Source organism: Anguilla rostrata, chromosome 17 (genome assembly GCF_018555375.3).
Source record: "Anguilla rostrata isolate EN2019 chromosome 17, ASM1855537v3, whole genome shotgun sequence".
NCBI classification, from domain to species: domain Eukaryota; kingdom Metazoa; phylum Chordata; class Actinopteri; order Anguilliformes; family Anguillidae; genus Anguilla; species Anguilla rostrata.
Genome location: NC_057949.1, coordinates 16,411,243 through 16,435,841, shown reverse-complemented (window position 1 = coordinate 16,435,841; position 24,599 = coordinate 16,411,243). Strand labels below are relative to the sequence as shown.

Sequence of the window (24,599 nt, the reverse complement as noted above, 5' to 3'; positions counted from 1 at the left end):
ACCTTTACCAGCAGCCAGCTAGAATGTTTCACTGGTTAGATTCAGTGATATTTAGATTAAAGGGGAACGTCACTGAACATCCAAAGAAAAAAAATGCTATGTTTCTTACCTTACTGTACATTAGATATACATACTGAAAAGTAAGGAATCTATTGTACAGTGGAAGAATCCCCAATTCCTTTAAACATGACACTCTCCCCCATCCCTTTTTAAATGTTTAACTGACATATGAACACAGGATATATGAAGTCCCCATCACAAATTATTGTATTGTGGCCTGCAGCCATGGCTGTCAATCATTTCTGCTATTGACATTTGCACTGAAAGATAGTATTTATGTAGAAAGAGATATTAGATACTATCTAGAGCAATCAGAGCACTAGGTACAATTTAGTTAGGAAAATGGCAAGCATTGTTGGACTGAATGGCCTTGTCTCATCATTATGTTATGTTATGTTATGTTAAAGGAAAAGTACAGGGACAAAGCATCCCACAATGCATTTCAAAAGCACTCTCTGTGATGGCTGCCTTTGGCTCTGCTATGTTTATTGAAAAATGAGTGGCTTTTCTCTTTTCATATCAATCGCCATGGTTCAGTAGTTAATCTCTGTGTTTAGCCTGGTCTCATGCCCTTCACATCACTACGGTCAGACCTCAAAATGTCAACACAAACAGGAGACCACGCTGCTTTCTCTAGGTTCAAAGACTTTCTCACTGACAACATCCATAAAACTCCACTTTTGAGGAAAACTAGCCTGTAAAGGTCAGCTTTGTCACAAAATGGTCATTTTTGAAGTTTAATGGTCAGGTAGACTATCAACCGGATCTTCTAGCCCTTCATGCCGACAGATCTGACCACAGCACCAGGAAGGGATAAGGCCAGGTTGCTATGTTCTAACCATCTTCTCCATTTTGGAAGAAAATAAAAACAAGAGAAAGCCGCACATGCAAATGAAATTCAGTTTAATAAATAAACATAAAAATTTTGCAACAAACGAACCCACAGAGTCAATAACAAAACAGCGCTCTATATTACAAAAATAAAAGAGATCAGTCCTTCCTCAGTTGTTTTTCTGCGGGACGTCCTGGCCGTCCTCCTTGTTGGTGTTATTGATGGGGAAGTTGAGGGAGGTCCGGAATCGGATGGGGACGGTGCGCTCCTCCGAGGCCCCCCTCTGTACCGCCGGTGCCTCGATCTTGAGCAGCCCGTCCGCGGTCAGGGAGCAGGTGATGGCGGACGGGTCCACGTTGTCGGGCAGGCTGATCTTCTGGACGAAGCCCTTGCGGTTGGCGGGCGCCTCCTCGCTCTTGCTGGCGGCCACGACGGCCAGCTGCCGCCCCGCCAGCTTCACCGTGATGTCCTCCGGGGAGAACTCCCGGACGTCCAGGGACAGCTCCAGGTTCCCCTCCGAGCTGGGCCTCCGGGCCTCGCCGACGTCGCCGCGGCGCCCGGCCAGCCGGGAGGAGGCGAGGGCGCCGCCCTTCAGGAAGTCGTAAGGGAAGACGCCGCTGATCTCCTTCAGGAAGCTGTCCGCCAGGGCGCTCCTCCTCTGGATGAAGTCCTCGCGCATGTCGCTGAGGGGCCCGTGGTAGAGGGGCCACAGAATTCTGGAGCGCTCAAAGAAGGGGTCTCCAGCGAACAGGCTCTCGACTAGTGAAGACTGCATCGTGGCTCTCTGGGTCTCTGGCCTCTTCTTGCTGGGTGAGGAGCTTGTGTGGTTTGAGAGCGGATCGTCGTAGGCGTTTATATATACTCTCGAGGAGCTGCAACTCACCCCTGGGGCACTATTTACGTAAGATGAAGTCAACGAGAAGGTGCGGGATCCTTCCTCGGGGCGGGTCCTGAACCAAAAGGAGTGGACAGTCGTCGTGGTCTCCCGTTCGCGTGTACGGGCACACACGGGCGGCTATTTCCACCCCTGCGGTCATAGGATCCCGTTTAAGTTGCCGGAGGGGTCGGGTAACTCGTCTCAGTCATGCAGCAAGGTGACTCCACCGCACTATTTTTATCCGCCATCTGCCATATTTATTTACGTCCCTTACGTCTGTCTGCGGAGGGATGTCCGCTCCAGGGAGCGAATCTGCGGGATGTCCACTGGGTGAGCGAAGCCACAAAGCATTTGTTTTTTGTGATGTCATTTTCCCGGCATGATGACGAGCTCTCCGACCTCGGCCTCTTCACCCCCTGCATAGGTCCCGGCATACTTTCATCGTACAGGCATTCGCGCAAGGGGAGACACGGTGACGAATGCTACTAATGCTAAATAACTGAGCTGACAACACAGACTGCACCGCAAGCACTTAACCCGTATGACAGCTTTCCAGTGTTAGATATGACCACACAAATGCTAGATGGTCTGTTTCCTCATTCGAAATCAAACTCAAAAAGCAAGAAAACGAAAACAATAAGCTCACTTATTGATATGCATTTTTGGTTAATTATGGGTTGATGTAAACTGTATACTCTAGTTGTCTTCTGTTAATTTGTACTTGTTGGTTTACCTTTTATTGACTTCAACTGTACACTGTAAAAAGTTCAGCTTACTCAAACATTGGTTAAACCTCAATTAACTTAAAATTCCTTTGATTCATATTACTTAAATTTCTTAATACACCTCCAGTTTTAGTTGCATTAACTTAAGCATGAACTGTTTATTTGAATTACTTAACTTATGGCAATTTTCTTAAATTAACTTATGCTAAGAAGCTTTAATTTATAGTTTTAGTTTATATATTCAAAAGTTCTGAGGTAAATTCACTCAAAAATCAAGATTTCAAAAATTTAAGCAAGCTCGACACAAAGAAGAATAAGTACTACTCTTTTAATTTTGTAACTGGAACAGTCAATACTTAAATTATTTGAGTAAATGGATATTTGAACAGAACTTGACAGATTTATGCTGTCCCGATAATTGCAATTATATTGTACCCAAATCATTTAGTGAGGATGGCAGTTATGATTTAGGCCAACAGCTTTTCTTTTGTAATATTTTTTAAAGTTTAATTTTATCCGTATGGCTTATTAGGCTTGTTTCATTGAATTGAGTGTGAATCTCAGATTTCAAAATGCTTTGCTCTTGTCATAACAAAGTTCAAACTGACATAATAAAATATTTGTTCTACAAATACATGTAGTTAATAAAAAACAAAACAAATCTAGGCCTACTCAAATACTTAAGCAGATTATGTGCACTTAGGCCTAATGATGCAGGTCAAGAGGAAAATAATTGTGATACACTAGGCCTAAAAAAGACCACACACAGATCTGTAATCTTTTTTGTATCTTCTTTTATTTTAGCTGCTATCTGATATATATACAGTAGCTGAAACTAAATTAGAGACGATACACGAAGGATTACGAATTTGTGAGCAGCCTTTAAAAAAAAAAAAAAATCCAGAGATAGGCTATACATTCAGTGTTTTGCAGTTTCTTATGGGCAATTATTGCGTTTCCAAATGCCCCACGGGAGGAATCAAATTATTTTATTTCTTCTTAATGTACAATTATAACTAAAACAGCTGACTTCTTAAGAAGACCTACCTGCTGAAAATGTCGTATTTTGGAGCAGCTCGTATGTATTGGCGGCATTGTTTGCACCCAAAGGACTTCATTGCTCACGCTCATGCTTACATTCGTCACAGGTCCAAACACGGCGTGCTATGAGCGTGTGGCCATCCCTAGCAGTTAGTTCTGTGATCGCCACCATGTGTTAGGACATGAAATGACACATGGACGGCACTGGGTTAGAATAATTCTTCCGTTTGAAGGAAAATGTCGCAGAATTATTTTCCTTGTTTGGCTGAAATTTATTTATTTTACTTATTCCACGAACACACGTGGTTATCGGCCAAGCCAGTTATTTTTGTGACCCTCAAATGCGAGGTATATAAATTTTGTTCGAATTGCAAGTTTCCGTTTCCAAGTCGAACAGAATAAAACGATAGGTAAAAGCGTTAAATTTAAGAAGGACGGAAATTCAGTGATATTGAATAATTTACTAATATTTAATGCTAAACGTGAACGAAGAAGAAGAGGAAGCTCCTTTGAAAGATGAAATAAACAGAATTGTTTATTGACGTTCTTCGCCCCGTGACCTGACAGCTTCTTTCTCCCCTTTAACTGGGTGTGTGGCTGCCATCGTTACCGTACGAATCTGTCTCCACAACAGAGTGCATGGCTGCTTCCAGTGCCTTCGCAATTCGTCCTTGTGTACAGAAAGCAGAGGCCAGGATACATACACACATGCATACACATAATTGTGGTGTCAGACGAGAACCCTGTACTCTCATTTTTTTGGAAAAATATAGACATTTTTTGTGTCTTGTGAGACACCGACGATATGAATGTACGTTTATGGGTGTATGTACTGCGGCTTGGAGTGGAGGATTAACAACCTAGCTCATATTCACATAACGGCATATATGACGCGCGGTCAGCGATACAAGCCCGTAGATTCCTGAGGCAGTTTTGTGTGTGTATGTGCAGAATCGACCTGTGAAAGAAATTGGGTAGGGAAGGGGGCAGATAAAAATACATATACCTTCATCTATTGTCTCTAAACTGAGGCCTCTCTGCATTCTGCCCTCAATCATCAAAACCTGACTCCGCCCCTCCCCAAAGCATCGCCTCTCTGGTCACGTGACATCACTTCCTGAAAGCACGGGTACCCGTCCTCGTAACAGCACCGTTGATCACTTCGTTCTCATTCTCCTTTATTTCAGGGAAAGGTGCTGCTCGTCAGCGCTCAGCATCTCCCCTACATTAGTTTTTACACATCTGTCCCTTATCTAAGATTCCTAAACAGTCCATCAATGCCAGTCCTTCAATAAAATGTGCTTAAAATGACTTTTCTTAAACAACAAAAAAAAAAAGAAAAGGCTGTTTTTTAAAAATCAAGTGAGGGCTAAACTCTTCATACTTTAAAGAATGAATACAGCTTATGTACATTATTTTAGAGGCTACTTAAATCAACCTTTACAAAGACAATCTTCATTGTTTTTCAAGGACCTGTGACCTAAACACATGGAACCAGTATAATAGCATATGAAATTTTTCATTCTTTTTTTCATTAAAATGAAAAACAAACATTCAAAACAAACAGAACAGTTTGTGTCACCATTTTTATCCCAACCCTGTGCGCGTGTGTAAAAGAAATCCAGATCTGAATTTTTTTGTACTCTTTTGCTTTAAAAAAAAAAAATACAGCTTGCAATCACGCTGTCGAGAATTTGTCAATATCATGAGCACGAACATATTAGAACAGTGAAGCAAACACAATTCATCTCATCTCGGAAACAGTGGGAAAACTTTTCAAAAAAACACTTTTCACTAGTCATTCCATCACAATTCAATCTCAATCATTCCTCAATCTTTTATATATATATAATATATTTATATTTATATTTGTATATCTTTTGTAAGAAAACATCTGTCCGAAAGCTGACAAAAGAAAAAGGGGAAAACCCTTTCTTGGCGATCTCTGCTCAGTCAGGACCACAAAATCCTCAGGGGACAAACAATGTCCCGCGTCCATCCGTCCGTCCGTCTGTCTGTCCTCTGCCGACAGTTCCAGCTGCACCACACAGACCCCACACCTCAGACTGGGAGTGAATCCAGTTTGCTTCAGTTTTTTTTTGGGTGGAATGGGGTGTGGGTGGGGAGGTGTGTAGCACATGAGTCAGCAGTGACACCGTACAGTTCTTCCGGGCGAAAAGGTGACTTCCTGTTCTGCTCACTCTGTTTTTCAGGTGGCGGGGGAGGGGGCGGGGGGTGGTAGGGTTAGGGCTGGGGGGTGCTGAAGCAGAGGCCAGTGTTCCAGGCCCGAGGTAGTCCCAGTCTATGGGGAGTGCGTATCCGGACTGCTTTGGGGGGAGCTGGGGGACAGGCTGGGGCTGCAGCTCCCCGGGGGGGCCCCGTTGGCCCGACTGCTCCCCCCTGCCCCCTGGCTCTCTATCCCCTCAGAGTTCTCCAGCATCTCTTGGATGAGGGGGGGCATGGATCCCGGGATCTCCATCTTCAGGGTGATGACGCGCTCCGCCCCTGGGAAAAGGTGAGGAAGAGGAGGGTTTAGAGGGGCAGGTCGCCGCTTACAGAGCGATAGGCATGCTGGGATGCCACACGGTGTTTTGCTGTAGAGGTGTGAAGGCTACAGAATGTACCAAGGAAGGGTACATGCAAGGAAGCGTGTTTTAAGAAACCAAGGGCTTTCAGTTTCAACTGCTGTAAAGATTTGAGTTTAGATTTACCTTATCTTTATGTGTAAATAGTGTGCTCACAGATATGTGTGATGCGCATGTGTGTGTGTAGGGTGGGGGCTGTGAAGTTGGCATGAGGTCTTCAGAATGGGGGCGTGTCTCTGAGAATGGGGGTGTGTTTCTGAGACGGTGTGCGCATCGCTGTGTGAATCTGGGGCGTGTCCGTGAGAGCGGGGGCGTGGCTCACCCTTGGCGCTGATGCTCCTGAGGTCGGTGATCTTCATCAGCATCTTGGGGAACATGTGAGGCTTGTGCGGCCGCCGCTTCCTGACGTAGATCTTCAGCGCCTCCAACAGCGGCTCCTGCAGCACGTCCACCTTCTCCGACTGCTCCAGGTCCTGCCGATCTGGACATCAAATCAAATTACATCAAAAACAATCGTACACACACACACAAACACACACACATACACACACCTTTAGAGACTGCTCCAGGTCCTGCCTATCTGGACATCAAATCAAATAAAATTAAATCACGCACACACACACACACACACACACACAACCTTTAGAGACTGCTCCAAGTCCTGCCAATCTGGAGATCAAATCAAATCAAATTAAATCACACATACACACACACACACATACACAGGCATGAAAGATGCACACACACACACACACACACACACACACCCTGGCTGTACACACAGTTCCTCAGTCTTTTTATTAATAACGGTCTGAGCAGGACTGAGATGGCAGTTGACCGCATAATTCGCATCACAATTCAATAAACTGATTCATGAGACACCACCACAGCAACCTATCCTTTTTAAACATGAGACTCACTGTGCAAAGGGCAAAGGTCAAGGAACATCCTTTGGCATGTATGAGATGAGAAAGACTGCCAAGGACATATGACGAGGATTATCATGAATTAAATCACCGCAATTCCAGAGCAAAGCACTGAGCTGTTACTGCTGTAACTCGATTGGCTCGGTGGAAGTATTGCTGTAACTCGATTGGCTCTGGAGAATACTGTAACTCTGGCTCAGGATAATACTCTAACACTGTAAATCTGTAACCCTGAGTTAATACTCTAACTTGCTTGGCTCAAGGGAAGTACCGTTGTAACTCCATTGGCTGGGAGACAAGTACTGCTGTAACTTGACTGGCTGGGGGAAAGTACTACTGTACATTGATTGGCTGGGGGATGAGTACTCCTGTAACTCAACTGGCTGGGGAATAAGTTTTGCTGTAACCCAACTGGCTGGGGGATAAGTACTGCTGTAACTTGATTGGCTGGGGGATAAGTACTGCTGTAACTCGATTGGCTGGGGCATAAGCACTACTGTAACTTGACCGGCTGCAGGGAAGTGGGGAAGGGTGCGGTACCTCCACACAGCAGGCAGATGGCGCTGAGCAGCCCGGTCTCGGCGTCGTCCATCTCCAGGGGCAGCAGCTGGTTGGCGAAGGCGAAGACCAGGTCGGTGAGCGGCCCGAAGCCGGCGTTGTGCATCTGCGTGCGGTTCAGCGTCAGGCCGTCCGAGAACGTCATGGTGTCCTGGTCCGGCGTGTAGCGCGTGCAGATCCGCAGGATCTGAGACAGACAGTCACACAGTCGGGTTCACTCCCTGAGGCCTTCGTCTGCGTGCCGTTCCAGCTGACCCGCGCTACGCTGTAGCGCTTCACCCGCGCAGGGCTTTCTGTTCTGAGACTACAGCATGACCCAGCCACAGTTCAGCTAAGGGCACATTCACCAGTTTACAGTTAGAAGAGACGTAACTGAGTTAGCACAACTAATGGACGGAAAACAGACAGCAAAATAAATGTGAAGTCATTGTATAAAAATGCTGTCCTGGTATGTTGAAAAATGTAGTTTATAATTAATTCCATGGCTAAATGGTCAACATTTACAGTTATGTACATCCATTTCAAATTTACCCACAAAATTAGATACTAGCAGAGTGCAATGCATTCTGGGACATTTGTGTATTTCTCCCCTGCTGTTATAATTTATGCGTCGCTACACATCTCTACTCTCAGTCATGAATGACTGTGGACCAGCCTCAGCTAAGAGGCAGCCTATCAGACAAGCACACCTGTCCTTAGGTATGGAAAAGCTGAAAAAGCCATTCTGTACATCTAATCTCACAAACAGCCTATAGACTACTACAGAGTGATTCTTATTCACTGCCGTTGAAGCAAAATTTGATTAGGCTCTTTTGATGTATGTTAACTGTCTTTCTTAAATGTACCTATAGATGGTGCTGTTGATATAAAAATGGGACCTATTTTTGATTTTTAAAGCTATTTACTTCTTTTATTGCATTTTTTGTCATATTATCTAAACCTAACCAAAAGTGGGAAAGGACACAAAGAAAATATAAGGACACAGTTCATAATGGCAAAATAACAGTGGATGTTGTGAATGGCCATTTGTACGACGGCTGACAGACATGGACGGTCATTAATGAACAACGGAGTTCAATGCGGCTCTGTTTCTGCTCAGAGCCAGTGGTAGGAGACGCGTGGCCCGGCACCAGCAGCCTCACCAGGATATCCAGACAGGCGGACTTCAGCAGGGTGATCTGGTCGGCGATGGTGAGCGTGGTGAAGCCGGGCAGCTGCTTGGCGAACTCCACCGTTTTGATGATGCACTTGGTGGACAGCTCACTGAATTTGTCCCAGAGGTCGACGTCCAGAGCCACGCGATGCTGTGCACTGTTGTTCTGGGAGGGGCGGGGGGGGGTTAAACTCAGGACCACCTTCTCTCTCTCAGTCACACCAACAGCTGAGACAGACCCCATCACCCATATGCCCTATTCCCAGGTTACCAACATTTGGTAATCCCCTAAAAAGTGTGTTTCATTTTTCATTTAAACCTTTTGGTTTTCGACTGATTGAAGTGTTCATACCCAGGACTGAATAGAAACTGACTGAACATGAAAATAAAATATGTTTCGAAAGCTTGCATGAACATATACATTTACAAATCAGTCTTCGCGTAAGTCCACACAAATATTTCAAAAAGTGCGTAAGACAACCTTTAAGCTCAGCCATGTTCTGACATTTACAGGAACGTTTTTGCTCCCAATCCCAGAAGAAAACCACAGAATTCAACTTCTCATACTCTCATTAAACCTTGCTTCTTTCCACTTATTTAATTCTCAATACATTGACTCTCACTGAATTCAGACTCCTGTTGACAGCTCTTAGAGTGTCTGTGTGCTGAAAGATCGCAAGCACTGAGCACCAGGGGAGAACTCTAATTTTACAGTATGCAGACTGAAATGCGCAGCGCCACCAGATGGCATGGAGGACTCACTGTAGTGTATTTGCCCAGCTGGCAGAGGGAGGGGAAGGTCTCCTGGTGGGCCTTTCGCACGCGCTCGATCATCTCCTCTGTGGCCGGACTCAGAACGTAGCTCTCCGTGCACTCCTGCTTCTTCTCCTCTTTCTTCTTCTTATTGCGGTCGTTCCTCACGGCTGAACAGGTGGGAAGGAGGGAGAGAGAGAAATGGAACACAAGGGGGAGAGAGAAAAATGGAAGGGTAGGAGGCAGAGAAAGAAATGGAAAGGAGAGAGAGAAATGGATGTTACAGGTTTTGCTGGTTTGGACCACTCTCAGTGTCCTCACAAATCAGGCTGGGCAGAGTGAGGTGGGTTTACTGTGATGCTGTGAAATGACTTCACATGATTCCCATAAATAAACAAAATAAAACACATTTAACATCTGGTACCTGTTCCTGTTTTTCTGTTTCCATCCTGCCACTGTAGGAGATGTGATATTGCAGTGAATTATGAGATAAGGTAATGAAGTATGAGGTAATGCAGTGAATTATGAGGTAAGGTAATGAAGTATGAGGTAATGCAGTGAATTATGAGGTAAGCTAATGAAGTATGAGGTAATGCAGTGAATTATGTCTCTCTGACCCTTTTACGACGCACATCACTCCAGAAGCAGCGCCATCGCATGGCTGAACACGAGTGGTACGCTCTCTCATACAGTTGGAAAGCATCATTCATTAAAGTATTTATGAAGCCAAATACCAGCCTAACTTTAAATACTTGATTTCCTCAGGTTTAAACACTCCAAACAAATTATATCACTGCCAAAATTACACAAACACTACCAACGCCTTTCTATTTCTGGCACCTGAGCCAGACTGAACAAGGATTTGATTACGGTTGGCAACATAAAATAGCTTGGAGCAGTAATCTAAAAACAGACAAAGCAAAGTCTTGTCAGCAGTGCGCTCAAAATACAGACAAGCATTAAATAATTTCCTCCCCGTCAGTGTTAATGTTTAATGTGGTTTACGTGAGCGTTCATGCTGTAATCTGCAGAAGCAGCTGGAATGTTTCGACCCACTGAAATCCAATGTAATTGCAATCCACCATTTTGAATGGCCAGTGAGTTAAAATGAATGACTGTCCTCCACCACTGACCAGTACAAACAAAGTGGAACAAGACGAATGAACTGAAGCAAGGTTGCTAAGGCATTAGTCGATTTACATAGGCAGTAAAAAGGTTTTTTTACTCAGTAGAAAGATTTTACTCAATTCAATAAGATCTGTAGTTGAAAGCAAGCCACTGGCACAGGCAGCTTATGAACAATGGGATATATAGACAGAAAGCTGACCAATCAGTATTGAGGAAATCTGAGGTAAGAGAGGGACCAGGCTGTTTCTGTGTGTGTGTGAATACATTTGTGTACGGGTATGTGTGTACATATGTGGGTGCGTTTGTGTGCGCGCGTGTGTATGTATGTGTGTGTGTGCGTGCGTGCATGTTTGTGCGTGTGTGTGTGCCTGTGTGTCTGTGTGCATGGGCTAGGGTGTGTGTATGAGGGTGCTCTGTACAGCTATAGTAGATTAAGACTGCAGGGGCCTGGGGAGGCTTACTGGCAGAAAGAGGGAGGGAGGGAGGGAGGGAGGGAGAGAAGCTGGGGGCTTTGCAGCTCAAAAGCTAAGAAAACGAGGAACAGCTTTGATCTGACAGCTGAAAAAAACCGAAAGGGGAGAAAATCTGTGCTGCTGAGCTGGCAGAAAAAAAAAATCACAAATGCAATTCTCTGTAATAATACCGCCTCGATACTGAATTACCACCACACTGAGATCCCCATTAGAGAGCGCGCACACACACATGACGCACACACGCACACAGTGCGCGCACACACACACACACACTAGCACAGGAGGCAGGCAGGTGATAAATAGTGGTGTGCGATGAAGTCATTAATAACCCTGACAAATCACCACTACTTTCATTAGACCCCGGACTAATCTAATAACATAATATGACAAATACCCCAGAGGTAATGGTTTAAAAAGCTGAGCTGAAGCTGGACTTCAGCCCCCCCCCCCCATCTTACCACCTCAGCTCTCTCACACCATTTTCTCTTCCACTACACGTCTCTTTCTTCAGCTCTTTCTCTTAACTGTCTCTCTCTTCAGTTAGGCGACCGGAGGTGGTAATGGGGATAAGGCTTCAGACAGAAAGGTGGGCCCAGGGCCAGAGCGGCATTCTGGGAAACTGCAGAGTTCATCAATCAGCTGTCTGCTCTGTGCAGAAAAGGCCAGGTAATACTGACCATCAGCTACTGACACACCGCGTAAACACACACGCCTGCACGTACGCCCACTCACCCCCCCCCACACACACACACACACACACACACACACACGCCTGCACATACACCCACTCACCCCCCCACACACACACACGCCTGCACATACACCCACTCACCCCCCACACACACACACGCCTGCACATACGCCCACTCACCCCCCCCACACACACACACACACACACACACGCCTGCACATACACCCACTCACCCCCCCCACACACACACACGCCTGCACATACACCCACTCACCCCCCCACACACACACACGCCTGCACATACGCCCACTCACCCCCACCCCACACACACACGTACACACACACACACACACGCCTGCACATACACCCACTCACCCCCCCCACACACACACACGCCTGCACATACGCCCACTCACCCCCCCACACACACACACGTACACACACACACACCCATTCATACACACACGCACAAACGTACACACACACACACATACACACACACCCATTCACTCACACACACAGACGTACACACACACACCTATTCACACACACACACACACACACACACAGCAGTACTGGGGAAGCCTTCCCTCTCTCTCTGTCTGTCGCACCCCCTCTCTTCCTCACCTTCATTAGAGGCCCCAGGAGATGGGAAATTAATTCCTAAATAAAACCGGCTCTTTGCGTCCTCCACACAGACGTTTCCCCGGCTGACAAATTGGCAGCGCAGGCATAAGCCGCGCAACACAATTTAATGAAGTCATTAAAGAACTATTAGCCCAGGCTCCCAATCAGTCATGGCAGATTGCAGCGCGCAATAACTGCGTGTGTGCGTGTGTGCATGCATGTGTATGCCTGTGTGTGTGTGTGTGCATGTATGTGTATGCCTGTGTGTGTGTGTGTGTGTGTGTGTGTATGCGTATGCCTGTGTGTGTGTGTGTGCATGTATGCGTATGCCTGTGTGTGTGTGTGTGTGTGTATGTGTATGCCTGTGTGTGTGTGTGTGTGCATGTATGTGTATGCCTGTGTGTGTGTGTGTGTGTGTGTATGCGTATGCCTACTTGTGCGTGTGCATGTATATGCCTGTGTGTATGTATGTATGTGTGTACTGTATGTGCCTGTGTCTGCGTGCATGTATGTGTCTGCCTGTGTGTGTGTGTGTGTGTGTGTATGCCCGAGTGTGTGTGCTTATGCCTATATGTGTTTGTGTGTGTGTGTGTGCACGTATGCCTGTGCTCCTGGTGCTGTGCTGTTGGTTCTGTGCTGTACTGTTCTGTTGGTTCTACGCTGTACTGTGCTGTTGGTTCTGTGCTGTACTGTGCTGTTGGTTCTGTGCTGTACTGTGCTGTTGGTTCTGTGCTGTACTGTTCTGTTGGTTCTGTGCTGTACTGTGCTGTTGGTTCTGTGCTGTACTGTTCTGTTGGTTCTACGCTGTACTGTTCTGTTGGTTCTACGCTGTACTGTTCTGTTGGTTCTGTGCTGTACTGTTCTGTTGGTTCTACGCTGTACTGTTCTGTTGGTTCTGTGCTGTACTGTTCTGTTGGTTCTACGCTGTACTGTTCTGTTGGTTCTGTGCTGTACTGTGCTGTTGGTTCTGTGCTGTACTGTGCTGTTGGTTCTGTGCTGTACTGTGCTGTTGGTTCTGTGCTGTACTGTGCTGTTGGTTCTGTGCTGTACTGTGCTGTTGGTTCTGTGCTGTACTGTGCTGTTGGTTCTGTGCTGTACTGTGCTGTTGGTTCTGTGCTGTACTGTTCTGTTGGTTCTACGCTGTACTGCGTTGCTGGAGCGATGCTAAAAACACGTGCTCCTTGCCACGATTTCTCCCTTTTGTCAGGGCATCACCTAGCAACCTCTAGAAGCACCAAGATGGCCGCTCCTTTCCAAGGTGTCTCATCGGGCAGAAATGCACTACATGCACGCTTGGATTCCCCGAACCGCACTTCACAGGTGACAAGGCTCCCAGCTCGTGGCGGATTACCGCTGGCGCTAATTCTCCAGTGAGAATTAAGCGGCGGCTTCTGCAGGGGTCAAAGCAAGGGTGACCCCGACTATTAAGACCGATTTGCCCACACATCCTATTTCTGTCCATGTCTTCATCCATCATAAACACCCCGGAAGATTCTATCGGATCAATCGCAGGTGGTCATGAGCATCTGCCTGGTGGTCAAGCAATGATTCACGGGCCTAATCTCCCCTGTGGGATTATAACACTCCAGGAACAAAGCAACTCCCCTGGCTGGCCCCGCAGTACACCTCTCTGTCCACCAGGGGGAACCAGCACTTTGACTGCTTTGCTTACGTTCAGTGGAAAGCACGAGTTTGCCTAAAGCAGTGGTGTCCAGCCTTATCCGAAAAGGGCCGGTGTGGGTGCAGTTTTTTTTATTGTAGTCCAGTAATAAGACACCTGATTCTACTTATCGAGGGCTTGATTGAATAGCATGATTAGTTAATTACCACACAGGACTGGACAGCCCTGGCCTAAAGCCATAGACCCCACAGTCCCGACAGATACTCAGCTCCCTCTTACTAACGCTGAAAGTTCCGTATCCCCACAGGTGAAATCAGAACTTTTATGCATGTCATGAATATTCATGAATGAGTGTGACCTGGGGAAATACCATGGCGATGTCGTACCTTCTAATTCATGAATATTCATGAACTCTAGTGATTGAGCACCAGAAGCCCCTGTTGCCGACAGGAACCTCTTGTAGTTGTAGAAAGTAGAGCGGATAGAAGGAACCCAGGAGCTGACCATCTGGTTAGCCTATAGAATCTGTGCTAAAGTTGAACTGTGATTAATGACTGTGCTCAGAGACAGGCAGCACAGACAGCACCTTACATACCGAAGAGCGCAAAACTTAAGAGCCAGGACACTGTCAGGACAATCGCCAGACAAACAGTGGTGGTGGCTGAGGTTGGTGGAGATGGGGTGGACTCCCTGCCTTCTAGACCCTCTCTGACCAATCACAGAGCCCCAGGGGTTGTCCCGCCAACTAACGCAGCCTCGACCGACAGCGCTTTCACGGTTGCTGAAATTAGCGAAATCCATTTCTCAGCCACGATCAGTTTAGCCCGCTGCGGGCCGGGCCGCAGAAACGCTGGCAGCGGAACAAGACGCCCAGCTGCTTCTCAGTCAATTTAAACCTACAGCGCTCACGACGCCGGCCTGTGTTTACTCCCGGTTAGTCAGCATCGTGAATGTGCCAGCGCCTCCGCGGCTCGACGTGCGATTAGCGAGCTAGAAGAGGCTGCGTTTTCAATGCAAGGCCACCAGACAGAGTGAGCTGCTTCCACAGGGACGGCTCAGCTCCACTATGATTAATTGTTCCTTTTCAGACCTGTCAGGTTGAAGGCCGCAACAGCATTTGTTGGCTGGTTGGTGTCTGTTGTCGTTAGCTAGCTAGCACAGGGAGCTGTGCAGGTATATATTTGTGATGGACCTCCATATAACGTAAGCACACTTTCAAGCATTACATTACATTACATTACAGGCATTTAGCAGACGCTCTTATCCAGAGCGACTTACACAACTTTATAGCATTACATTGTATCATTTACAGCTGTATATACTGAAGCATTCGTTAAGTCCTTGTCAGGTACACGGCAGTGTCTACCGGAATCGAACTGTGACTTGTCAAGTCAGTTCCTTACCACTGTGTACACTCCTCCAGTAGGGATATTCTAACTGATGTCTGATGTGGGGTATGGTGACTGTGTGTGTGCCAGTGGAGTGATCATGACTGTGATGCTGTGACAGGAGAATGAGCTTAAACGTGGAGGGCAGTCTTCCACACCACTGGGGGCGCTGTTCTCTGGTACTTACACTCCTTGGACATGCCCACTTCCAGGCACTTCTGCAGACGGCAGTACTGGCAGCGGTTGCGGGTGACCTTGTTGATGATGCAGTTCTTCTCCCGGTGACACGTGTACACCATATTCTTCTGAATACTCCGCCGGAAGAAACCCTGCAAGAGACAGGCAAACGCATGGGCTTGAGTCTGAGAGGAAACTTCCCACAATGCACAGAGAGAGAGAGGGGGGGGAGAGAGAGAGAGAAAGAGAGAGAGAGAGAGAGAGAGAGAGAGAGAGAGAGAGAGAGAGAGCAGGAGGGAGAGAGATTTAGAACACCTTTATTTATTTTTTCATATAATCCAGTCCATCACACCAAGTTCACGAGAGAAAACACGTCACAGAAACTGTTTTCACTGAAAAAAATGAGTAAGAACTAAAACAGAAAAATAATCTGCCTAGTGTCATCTGCCACAGAGAAAACTCCCCCACCGCCCAAGTTTCACTGAAACTGGGCATGTCATTAACCAACCATCAACCTTCACGCACACTGCCACAAATCCCCTTACCGTTCCTCACGAATTACACCCCCAGCTCCCAACTTCTTATTTCTTCTAGTTATCTGAACTGCTGGTTTTGACTGTCCAGATAAATAATTTACCAAAATAACCAGCTTCTTTAGAGAGAGAGAGAGAGAGAGAGAGAGACCGAGAAAGAGATGGAGAGGGGGAGAGAGAGAAAGTGGGATATAGATATATAGAAAGAGTATGGGAAGTGAGTGAGTGTTTGACTGAGTGACTGAGTGAGTGAGTGAGTGAGTGAGTGACACAGGGCTTATAGAGAAATGTAAATAGGTGGAGAGGGTAGAGAGGTTGCAGACAGGATCTGCATGGCCAGAAAGTGGTTAATGTGTAGATAACAATGACTCAACTGAGGGGCCACTGCTTTGCTCACGAATTTGACACAATGGGCAGTGACTGGCTAATCCCTTAAAGGGCTTAATACCTATCAGCTTGGAGGAGGATCGATGGGCTCCCATTACCTTTAATCGCATAGGGAAAAGCCCCCTGCCCGCCTGACCCATTTACATTCACATCATCAGCAAAAAAAAAAGCACCCAGATCTCTGCGATTACATAATCCTGTCTAGTGTTGCTGAGTCATGACTGAAGACGAGCGCTCTCGAGGCGCAGCCCATATGGGACGGGGCCCAAATGTGGCTGAGGGCCTCGTGGGGCTCCCGGCCCTGCTCAGCACTTTGCCCGTCCCAAAGGAAGCAGCGGGACGGCCCCATCGGACTTTTTTCGCGATGACCCATGACTGGGTGCTGGATTCAGGATCGTGAAAGGAGGTAGCGCGAATTCCCACAATGCAGCTGGGTGAAGCGAGCGGCTCCGTACCTCGCGGCGGGGCGGGGCAGCTCAGGGGCGGCGGTGCCTGCCGGTACCACAGAGCCACCGTCCCCCTGAAGGAGCACACCGTAGAGCTCTCCCGGGCTTTTCGTGCGGGATGGGGAGGGACGGGGAGCACGAGCGAGGTGCAGAGAGACGCTTATGAGGCGCGCGTGTGTGTGAGAGATGGGTCACGTTTTGGAGTGGAGGCAGGCTCCCGATCAGGTCTGGAGGTTTGGGGATAAAGTCTTTCCCTTCCAGATGGTCGCGGAAGAGGGGGGTTGGCGCTGGGAGCAGGGGGGGGGGGGAATTCTCCGGAGTTAAAACGGCTTTCCTGGGACTTTGCAATGGGAGCATTTCTGGGGATGATGACAGTCCGGCTTTTCCCTGTGCGTCTCAGTGCTGACAGGAGAAACCAAATCTATAGGGCAGCCTGTTCTGTGCGTTCCCCTCACCCCATAGGGCAGCCTGTTCTGTGCGTTCCCCTCACCCCATAGGGCAGCCTGTTCTGTGCGTTCCCCTCACCCCATAGGGCGCCCTGTTCTGTACAATCCCCTATAGGCTACCCTGGTGTGCAAGCCTGCGTAAAGGCAGCACGGGGGCACAGGGACGCACTCGCAAAATGGAATCGACGCAAAGAACGGGATGTACGCCTTATTACCCCGAGGGGTGAAAACATCAAGCGTCCTCTTCAAAGACAAGAGGGCAACCTCCCTTTAAAACAAACCTTTCCATTACCACATCGGGAGCCCTTTCCATTAGCATACTGAGGGTGGACTGGAATTACGACTGACACGTGCACTGGCCAGTTAGGAGGTGAGTTAAATCTGGGTGTGCGAATGCGGGGAGAGAGTCACAGAGATCGAAGAAAGGAGAACCTGCCCGTGCGGCCGGGGCTAGTTCCCCTTCGCCCGCGCAAAGAGGAACATCAAACGCGTCGCGCGAATACGAAACCGCAGCTGCGCGTGACACGCTCAGACGGACCCGCCGACACCCGGAGCGCCGAGGCCGGCTTCGCCAACGTGACCCGTCTGACGCCAACGCGTGACCGTCGGGGTAGAAACGCGACCAAAGCAGAAGCCCTATAACAACCAGAGTAATCCACTCTGCCACCGGTCTTCCCCAGCAAAGCACGGTCGTGAAATGCCCACACAGCGAACGTCACAGCGAATGGTAAACGAGACAATAATACTGAACAAAAAAGAACAACAACACATGAATTAGCCGTATATTAGCGACAGCAGCGCGGGGTGATGAGCGCAGAGGGTAGCGGACAGCGCCGGCCGCGGGGAGCAGGACCGTCGGCGCGGGGAGGCCCAGCTCCCGCCACAGCGACGTCTCCTCTCTGTGTGGCGCTAGCGGCTGCGCTGACAGGAGCGAACCGGAAAAGCAACAGCGCAGACAGCTCTCCTGTTGGTTTTAAACTAGGTAGCGTGCCAAGAATAACTCTCTCTTCCCCCCACCCCCGCCCCGCTGCCCCCCCTCTCCCTGGGCAGCTGAGCGGGGAGATAATCCCCCTCCTGGCATCCCCGCCATGCTGCGTTTCGTTACCCGTCACCGTGACGATGGAGAGGGGGAGGGCACAATGTGGCCCGGTACAGCAGTGATGCAGTACGCTGCGAAAACCAAAAAAAAAAAAAAAGCCGATCTCTACAAGCAACTAACTCTTACATTTAAACATAAAATTTCTTACTACTTTTTTTGCTAAGTATGACAAACATATTCCCAGTGAAGTGAGACAGTTTGACTCATTTCAAGATTTGCCCATGGGGTAAGACGCTTCCACTTGTCAAGAAAACAGTAACTTAAAACTGAGATTGTTAAAAAGATTTGGAGTCTAATTACAAGACTCAAACACTTGTTAAGACACATATTTTGCAGAGAACTGGCTCAGGGACGAGAGAGATGCCTAGAGAAAAAACCACCAAAGCCTCCACTCATCTTTCCTGCCTTATTATTGACCATATCAGTCACTCTGTTTTACAAACGTAAAAGACCAACAACAAAAAGAATGAGGCGGTCAGCCAGAGGCATTGAACAAGGGGACTGGAGGGAAAGTAAAATAATGACTCACCCTGTGCAACCTCATCGGTGACCTTGCCAAAACAAACATACGAGGGAAGCTAAACAACTATATCATTTTTTTGGATTAATGACAAGCCTTGGAAACTTTTCTGGATTAATGACAAGGGAATTCTTGATTCCTAAGGAAAGGTCAAGCAAGTCGACAGAAGACACCTCTCTGCGCTGAGTTCAAATGAATTTGGTCGTCGTACACCATGTTCCACAGCCCTGGGCATATGGTCACCACGTACAGCACTTCCACAACACGCTTCCAGAAGGACGTTGTGACGTTGCCCTTCCGAAACACGCACACAAGGAGACACGATAAACCAACAGTTACACCCTCAGAAAGCTTTGTTTGTAGAAAGAAATGAGAAACAGTTAAATCCTCCACTATTTCTTTTTACTGGATCAAATGTGAAGCAGAGGGTGTTGGCACTGAACAGCACTGGCTAGCTAGCTAACCAGATCAAGCAGGGTGGAAGCCAGTTTCCAAGCCAGCCAGCTCTTCTGCCTACTTGTTCAATATTAGTTTGAGAAATGCGGGCTAACTACTGTCATGTCACACACAGACTACATCCCCACTGTAATCACATTTATTAATACGATTTGAATTAATAAACACATCCTGACATGTTGCTATCTTCATCTGCGGCTGACTGGACTTCAATGCGTGAAACAGTCAGGAATTAACTACGATTTGCAGCCCCGCTCTGGCTATAAACTAAACACTGGACTGTTCACAGATATTGGAATGTAATGCACCACAGACAATTGGGATTTGAATGTACTAAATATACATGCTGAATGGACATTTATAGATTTCCCTATTCAATTGATCAATTCACCAAAGCCTTCTGGTACGCAGATATTTTGAAGCCGAATCTCTGCGCTCTCTGTGTCGCGCTCTCTGTGCTGCGCTCTCTGTGTCGCGCTCTCTGTGTCGCGCTCTCTGTGCTGCGCTCTCTGTGCTGCGCTCTCTGTGTCGCGCTCTCTGTGCTGCGCTCTCTGTGTCGCGCTCTCTGTGTCGCGCTCTCTGTGCTGCGCTCTCTGTGCTGCGCTCTCTGTGCTGCGCTCTCTGTGCTGCGCTCTCTGTGTCGCGCTCTCTGTGTCGCGCTCTCTGTGCTGCGCTCTCTGTGCTGCGCTCTCTGTGCTGCGCTCTCTGTGCTGCGCTCTCTGTGCTGCGCTCTCTGTGCTGCGCTCTCTGTGTTGCGCTCTCTGTGCTGCGCTCTCTGTGCCCTGAAATCCCTCGGAAAGTAATCAGCTGCCCGTTACGAGGTGCGAACGCCGCGCTGGCACGAGCCGGCAGCCACACGGGCCTCCTGGGAGATCGGGTAGCGCCCGCAGATGCCAGCGCTGGGACCTGGCGTGCCAGTCAACGGGCGGCCAACCGAGAGAGCGCGCCGCGAGCCCCGCGAGCCAATGAAGCGGGCCGGTCGGCAGGGCCCCGGCGTCCTGCGCGGGCCTCGGGCTTTGGGCCCCTATAAATAAAAGCGAGCAGCCTGCCCCGGTCCCCTGAGCCCGAAACAGGATTAGCGGGCGGAGCAGGGGAGAGACGGGCGGATGGAAAAAGACGGGCGAGGTACGCGGCCGGCGAAAGCGCCAATCCAGCGACGTCCCCCATCGGCCTTGATCTCTACCTGACCACGACTTGAACCCTGATCCGGGGGCTTACCGCTCTCCTGAGCCGCGGCCGGCCCGCCCGAGGAGCCGCGCGGCCGCCACCCGTCCTTATCCAGATCCCGCTATCCTCAGGGCCGCGCCCGCCGCTCCCGGGGGCCTAAGCCTCTTTTGGGAGGGAGCTAATCCCACCTGCCACAGGAGCCCCCGGCCCGGCTTATCAGCGGCCCCCGTGGGGCCCCGAGGGGGGGGGGGGAGGAAGCGCCCGCCACATACGCACGAGTCTGCACTGGCGCGTGGCCCCGCCCGCTGGACGCAAAACTGAGAGAGAGAGAGAGGGTGTGTGTGTGTGTAAGAGAAGCAAGGAAAGAGGTGGCGGGTGCATGTGTGTGTGTGTGTGTGTTTGCATGTGTGTGTGCATGTGTGAGAGTGCGTGAGAGAGAGAGAGAGAGAAAGACGGGGAGCTTCCTGCATGTGAGAGTGTGTGTGTGTGTACACTGTATATGCAATGTCGGTATCAGCCATAGATACCTGTGTGTACGTGTGACAGCCTGTGTCTCTCCATAGAAGTGGCTTTAAACACAACTGAAACTCAGGGCCTCAAAAGGCCAGAGTTGAGAGGGGACAAGATGACCCCTCACCTCACGGGAGCAGCAGAGCGACAGCACAGCCTGTCCAGCTTACGCGATGCTCTCCAAAATTACAGTCCGGAGCCTCCCTCCCTCCCAGACTGTTCCTGTGTGTGTGCAGCAGCTCCGCTAACTGCAGCTACGAGCGGGCTAGCCTTTGCATGACTCTTTAAATAGGCCAACCGCATATGATTCCGCGCTGCGAGGGGGGAGGGTTGGGGTTGTTTTGCGCTCTGATTGGCCGCGCGCTCCCGCCCACGTGAGCGCCGTGCCCGCAGGGGGCGACGGCAGAGCCGCGTTCTCCCCGCCTGCATCAAAGGGAGCCCTCGTGCAAATTTAACGCCCGGGAGTGCTTACGCCCGGGAGAACCAGATCCTGGCCGCACGCTTCAAACGCATCCCCCCCACCCCAACCCCCCCCCCCAGCCTGCATATAGAGTCCTAGGCCCCCACCCCCCCGGAGCGCAGCTCTGTTGCCACGGCAGCAAAACGCAGCGCGCTAACCTGAACTTTACCGCCGTCTCTGTGGGGCTCAAACACGCATTCATACGCCTGTAGCCCTGAATTATTAAAGCCCCTTTGCATTGCATGCAGGTGCTCATCCTGCCCTCAAGTTTTGTTTTTTTTTTTGCTTGCAGGGCCCCTGGGAGCCCAGCAGGGGGCGGCCCCCGCTTCTTCCAGCTGCTTTGGCGGGGGTGAGACAGAGTTGGACGTGGGCGTTGGTGTGGATGGCGTGTCCTCCATTGTGGATTTGGGAAGCAACCCAGCCACTGCTTTTGCACAGCGAACGGCTAACTCACATTAGGATGGGAGTAGCTTAGAGCTGGACACTGTGGGCTCACTCCAAATGCTGGTGCTACCTTATCTCATAAAACACAGGGACAGTCACTGAAGAGCTATTTATATTTTGGTTGGGGGGGACTGATAAATAAAAAGTTAAACAACACAAAAATGAATGTAACCTACTATTGTTTTGGGAGTGCATTATATGACATTGACTGGAATTAGGAATACACAACTACAGACATATATACCCTCGTGGTCTGGTTTATATTAAGCAAGTTCAGAGATGATACGCAGGGTGTGTTTTTAGCTGTTAGCTGGGTAGCACCACCGGTACCCTTTAGCTACACGGCAACATGTTAAAAACAAAGGTGGGGAAAGATTGACAGACAGAAGCACAGCTGGCCCAGGCCGAGCTGTAGTCCCGAAGCCGAAAACGCTGGAAAACTCTGGAAAACTGAAGCAGGAGCACGGCAGGCTGTGGGAGAGTCGTGAGCAGGACAGACGGGGGGGGGGGGGGGGATGGGAAGCGGCGGTTTGTTTTCCGTGGGATTCAGCGCAAACTGCTGTGTTTTCAGAGAATTCCAGCGAACGCCGTCCAAGCGTCCAGCCCCTCGGACCTCGCCAGGGCCTGGAAACGCAGCTCGGAAAACAAACGCTGGTGACGGTCCAGAAACTGCGCTGAAAACACACGCTAGCCGCATCCGTCCAAAACCAGCGAAATAAGACAGCGTCTGAGATCAGCGGCGAAGAGGTTCCCTCCGCGCTGACTGTTCAGCTCGAACCGGGAGAGGGGCATGATGGGACGGTTTGGAAGCTGAGGGGTCGTGAGCTGGAGGCACGTGGGACAGACGCTCTATCCGAACAGGTGTCACAGGGCCTGCTCGCTCTAAGGCCACATTAGACGAGGCTCCAGGTCACCTGCAATCTCGTGATGCTAAACTCCATCTGGCTTTTCTCGGCCCGGCCAGCAGATCACTGTGCCTGCTTTAGATTAGATTAGACTGGATTACATCCTGCCCTGGTCTCGTTCACTCAATCAGCACCTTCAGGTGTTCAGCGTCAACTGTCCATGAAGCACCTGTGTGTGTGAGTGTGTGTGTGTGAGTGTGTGTGTGCGCGTGTGTGCACATGCGTGTGCGTTTGTGTGCATGTGTGTGTGAGTGTGTGTGCGTGTGCCTGTGTGTGTGTGTGAGTGTGTGTGTGTGTGTGTGCGTGTGTGTGTGTGTGTGTGTGTGTGCGCGTGTGTGTGTGTGTGAGTGTGTGTGTGTGTGCGTGTGCCTGTGTGAGTGTGTGTGCATGTGCCTGTGTGTGTGTGCGTGTGTGTGTGTGTGTGTGTGCGTGTGTACATGCGTGTGCGTTTGTGTGCATGTGTGTGTGAGTGTATGCGCGTGTGTGCACATGTGTGTGCGTTTGTGTGCATGTGCCTGTGTGTGTGTGTGTGTGTGTGCGCTCTCACCTTGCAGCCTTCACAGGCGCTGACTCCATAGTGGTACCCTGACGACTTGTCCTGGCAGACGAAACACGGCTTGTAGACCCTTGGGGGAGGGGGGGGCGAGGGGGGGCTCGGCACGATCTCCTCCGAACTGGTGCTCTGCGTTTCTATGGCTGTTAGAGAGAGAGAGGGGAGAGAGAGAGGGTCAGCCTGGCTGCTTAAAAACATTTCTCCAGTACCAGCATGACACCGAATATCACACCCCTATTTTCCCACCGGCAATGCACCAGTGCATCTACTGGTGTGCTGGAGGAAAGAACCCCAGAAGCCGAAACACAGGTAAACAAGCGAGACGTGCAGATATCATCTGGCCCAGAATCCAGCTGCCCTCTATCTCCACGTGCCCCGCCCTTCTTCATGCAAATGAGCGCAAGGTCAACGTGCAGGGGCGTGTCGGGCTACAGCCTGGCAGAGACCTGCTCTTCACGGTGAGTGCAAAGGGCATTCCCAGAATGCCACGGGCCACCCTGACAGACTGAGCAGGGGCTGAAACAGCGGGGCTGACGAGAGCCAGCGCTCCGTACCGGAGCCTTGGAAACGCCATGGTTACAGGAATGAGGACAAAACATGCGCGCACACACACACACACACACACACACACACACGTACACGCAACACATTTTCTATGCATTACTGTCACAGGAGGTTCGCAAGATAAAAACTATCACATTTTGGCCTAAGTGAAGTCCCGCAAAATGTTTATGTCCCATATATCCCACATTTATTTATGCATAAATGCATTTTATCTTCAGCGCATACATTGTAAAATGCGATATGTTAAAATGCGCAGGCATTACACTCTTTGTATGTGTGAATTACACATGACGGCCAAAGTGAACAGAAATTTCCCTCCTGCGATTTGTTGAATAGGCTATAACTTACCCTTATAACTTAATCTTAAATATAACCTAACCCAAATGTACATTCACTTGCACACAGCAGGAAGGCTGTTCCAGCTCACCAGTCACTGTTGCCGGATGTCCCTCAAACAGCACATCTGACAGCTAAAGCTTCCCACACTCACAGCG

At 49.2% G+C, this 24,599-nt stretch overlaps 3 protein-coding genes across 6 annotated transcripts in view; all 3 read right to left on the bottom strand.

The window, feature by feature from the left end:
• pyya (peptide YYa) overlaps positions 1-4,548 on the bottom strand; it is a 41,550-nt gene extending 37,002 nt beyond the window's left edge. For both annotated transcript variants that reach the window (XM_064314570.1, XM_064314569.1), the window contains exon 1: positions 3,542-4,548. Coding sequence is in view for 1 of the 2 variants with exons in the window: in XM_064314569.1 (XP_064170639.1) it covers positions 3,542-3,625 (84 nt within the window). In the remaining variant the exon portion in view is untranslated. The remainder of the gene's footprint in view (positions 1-3,541) is intronic.
• On the bottom strand, positions 947-2,224 carry hspb9 (heat shock protein, alpha-crystallin-related, 9). The gene has a single exon (XM_064314568.1). The coding sequence runs from the start codon at positions 1,665-1,667 to the stop codon at positions 1,062-1,064; it is 606 nt and encodes a 201-aa protein (XP_064170638.1). The 5' UTR covers positions 1,668-2,224; the 3' UTR covers positions 947-1,061.
• A 148-nt stretch (positions 4,549-4,696) lies between the features above and the next one.
• Positions 4,697-24,599, bottom strand: part of LOC135243068 (retinoic acid receptor alpha-like) — a 150,084-nt gene continuing 130,181 nt past the window's right edge. For all 3 annotated transcript variants that reach the window (XM_064314565.1, XM_064314567.1, XM_064314566.1), the window contains 7 exons: positions 23,536-23,684; positions 15,626-15,767; positions 9,520-9,680; positions 8,747-8,923; positions 7,587-7,791; positions 6,443-6,601; positions 4,697-6,040 (listed from right to left, as the gene is read on the bottom strand). In XM_064314565.1, the coding sequence (XP_064170635.1) occupies positions 5,838-6,040; positions 6,443-6,601; positions 7,587-7,791; positions 8,747-8,923; positions 9,520-9,680; positions 15,626-15,767; positions 23,536-23,684 (1,196 nt within the window). In that variant the 3' untranslated portion in view covers positions 4,697-5,837. The remainder of the gene's footprint in view (positions 6,041-6,442; positions 6,602-7,586; positions 7,792-8,746; positions 8,924-9,519; positions 9,681-15,625; positions 15,768-23,535; positions 23,685-24,599) is intronic.

Bases quoted from the DNA above. Each gene is read 5' to 3' on its own strand.
- hspb9 (XM_064314568.1), bottom strand. From the start codon at position 1,667: ATGCAGTCTTCACTAGTCGAGAGCCTGTTCGCTGGAGACCCCTTCTTT.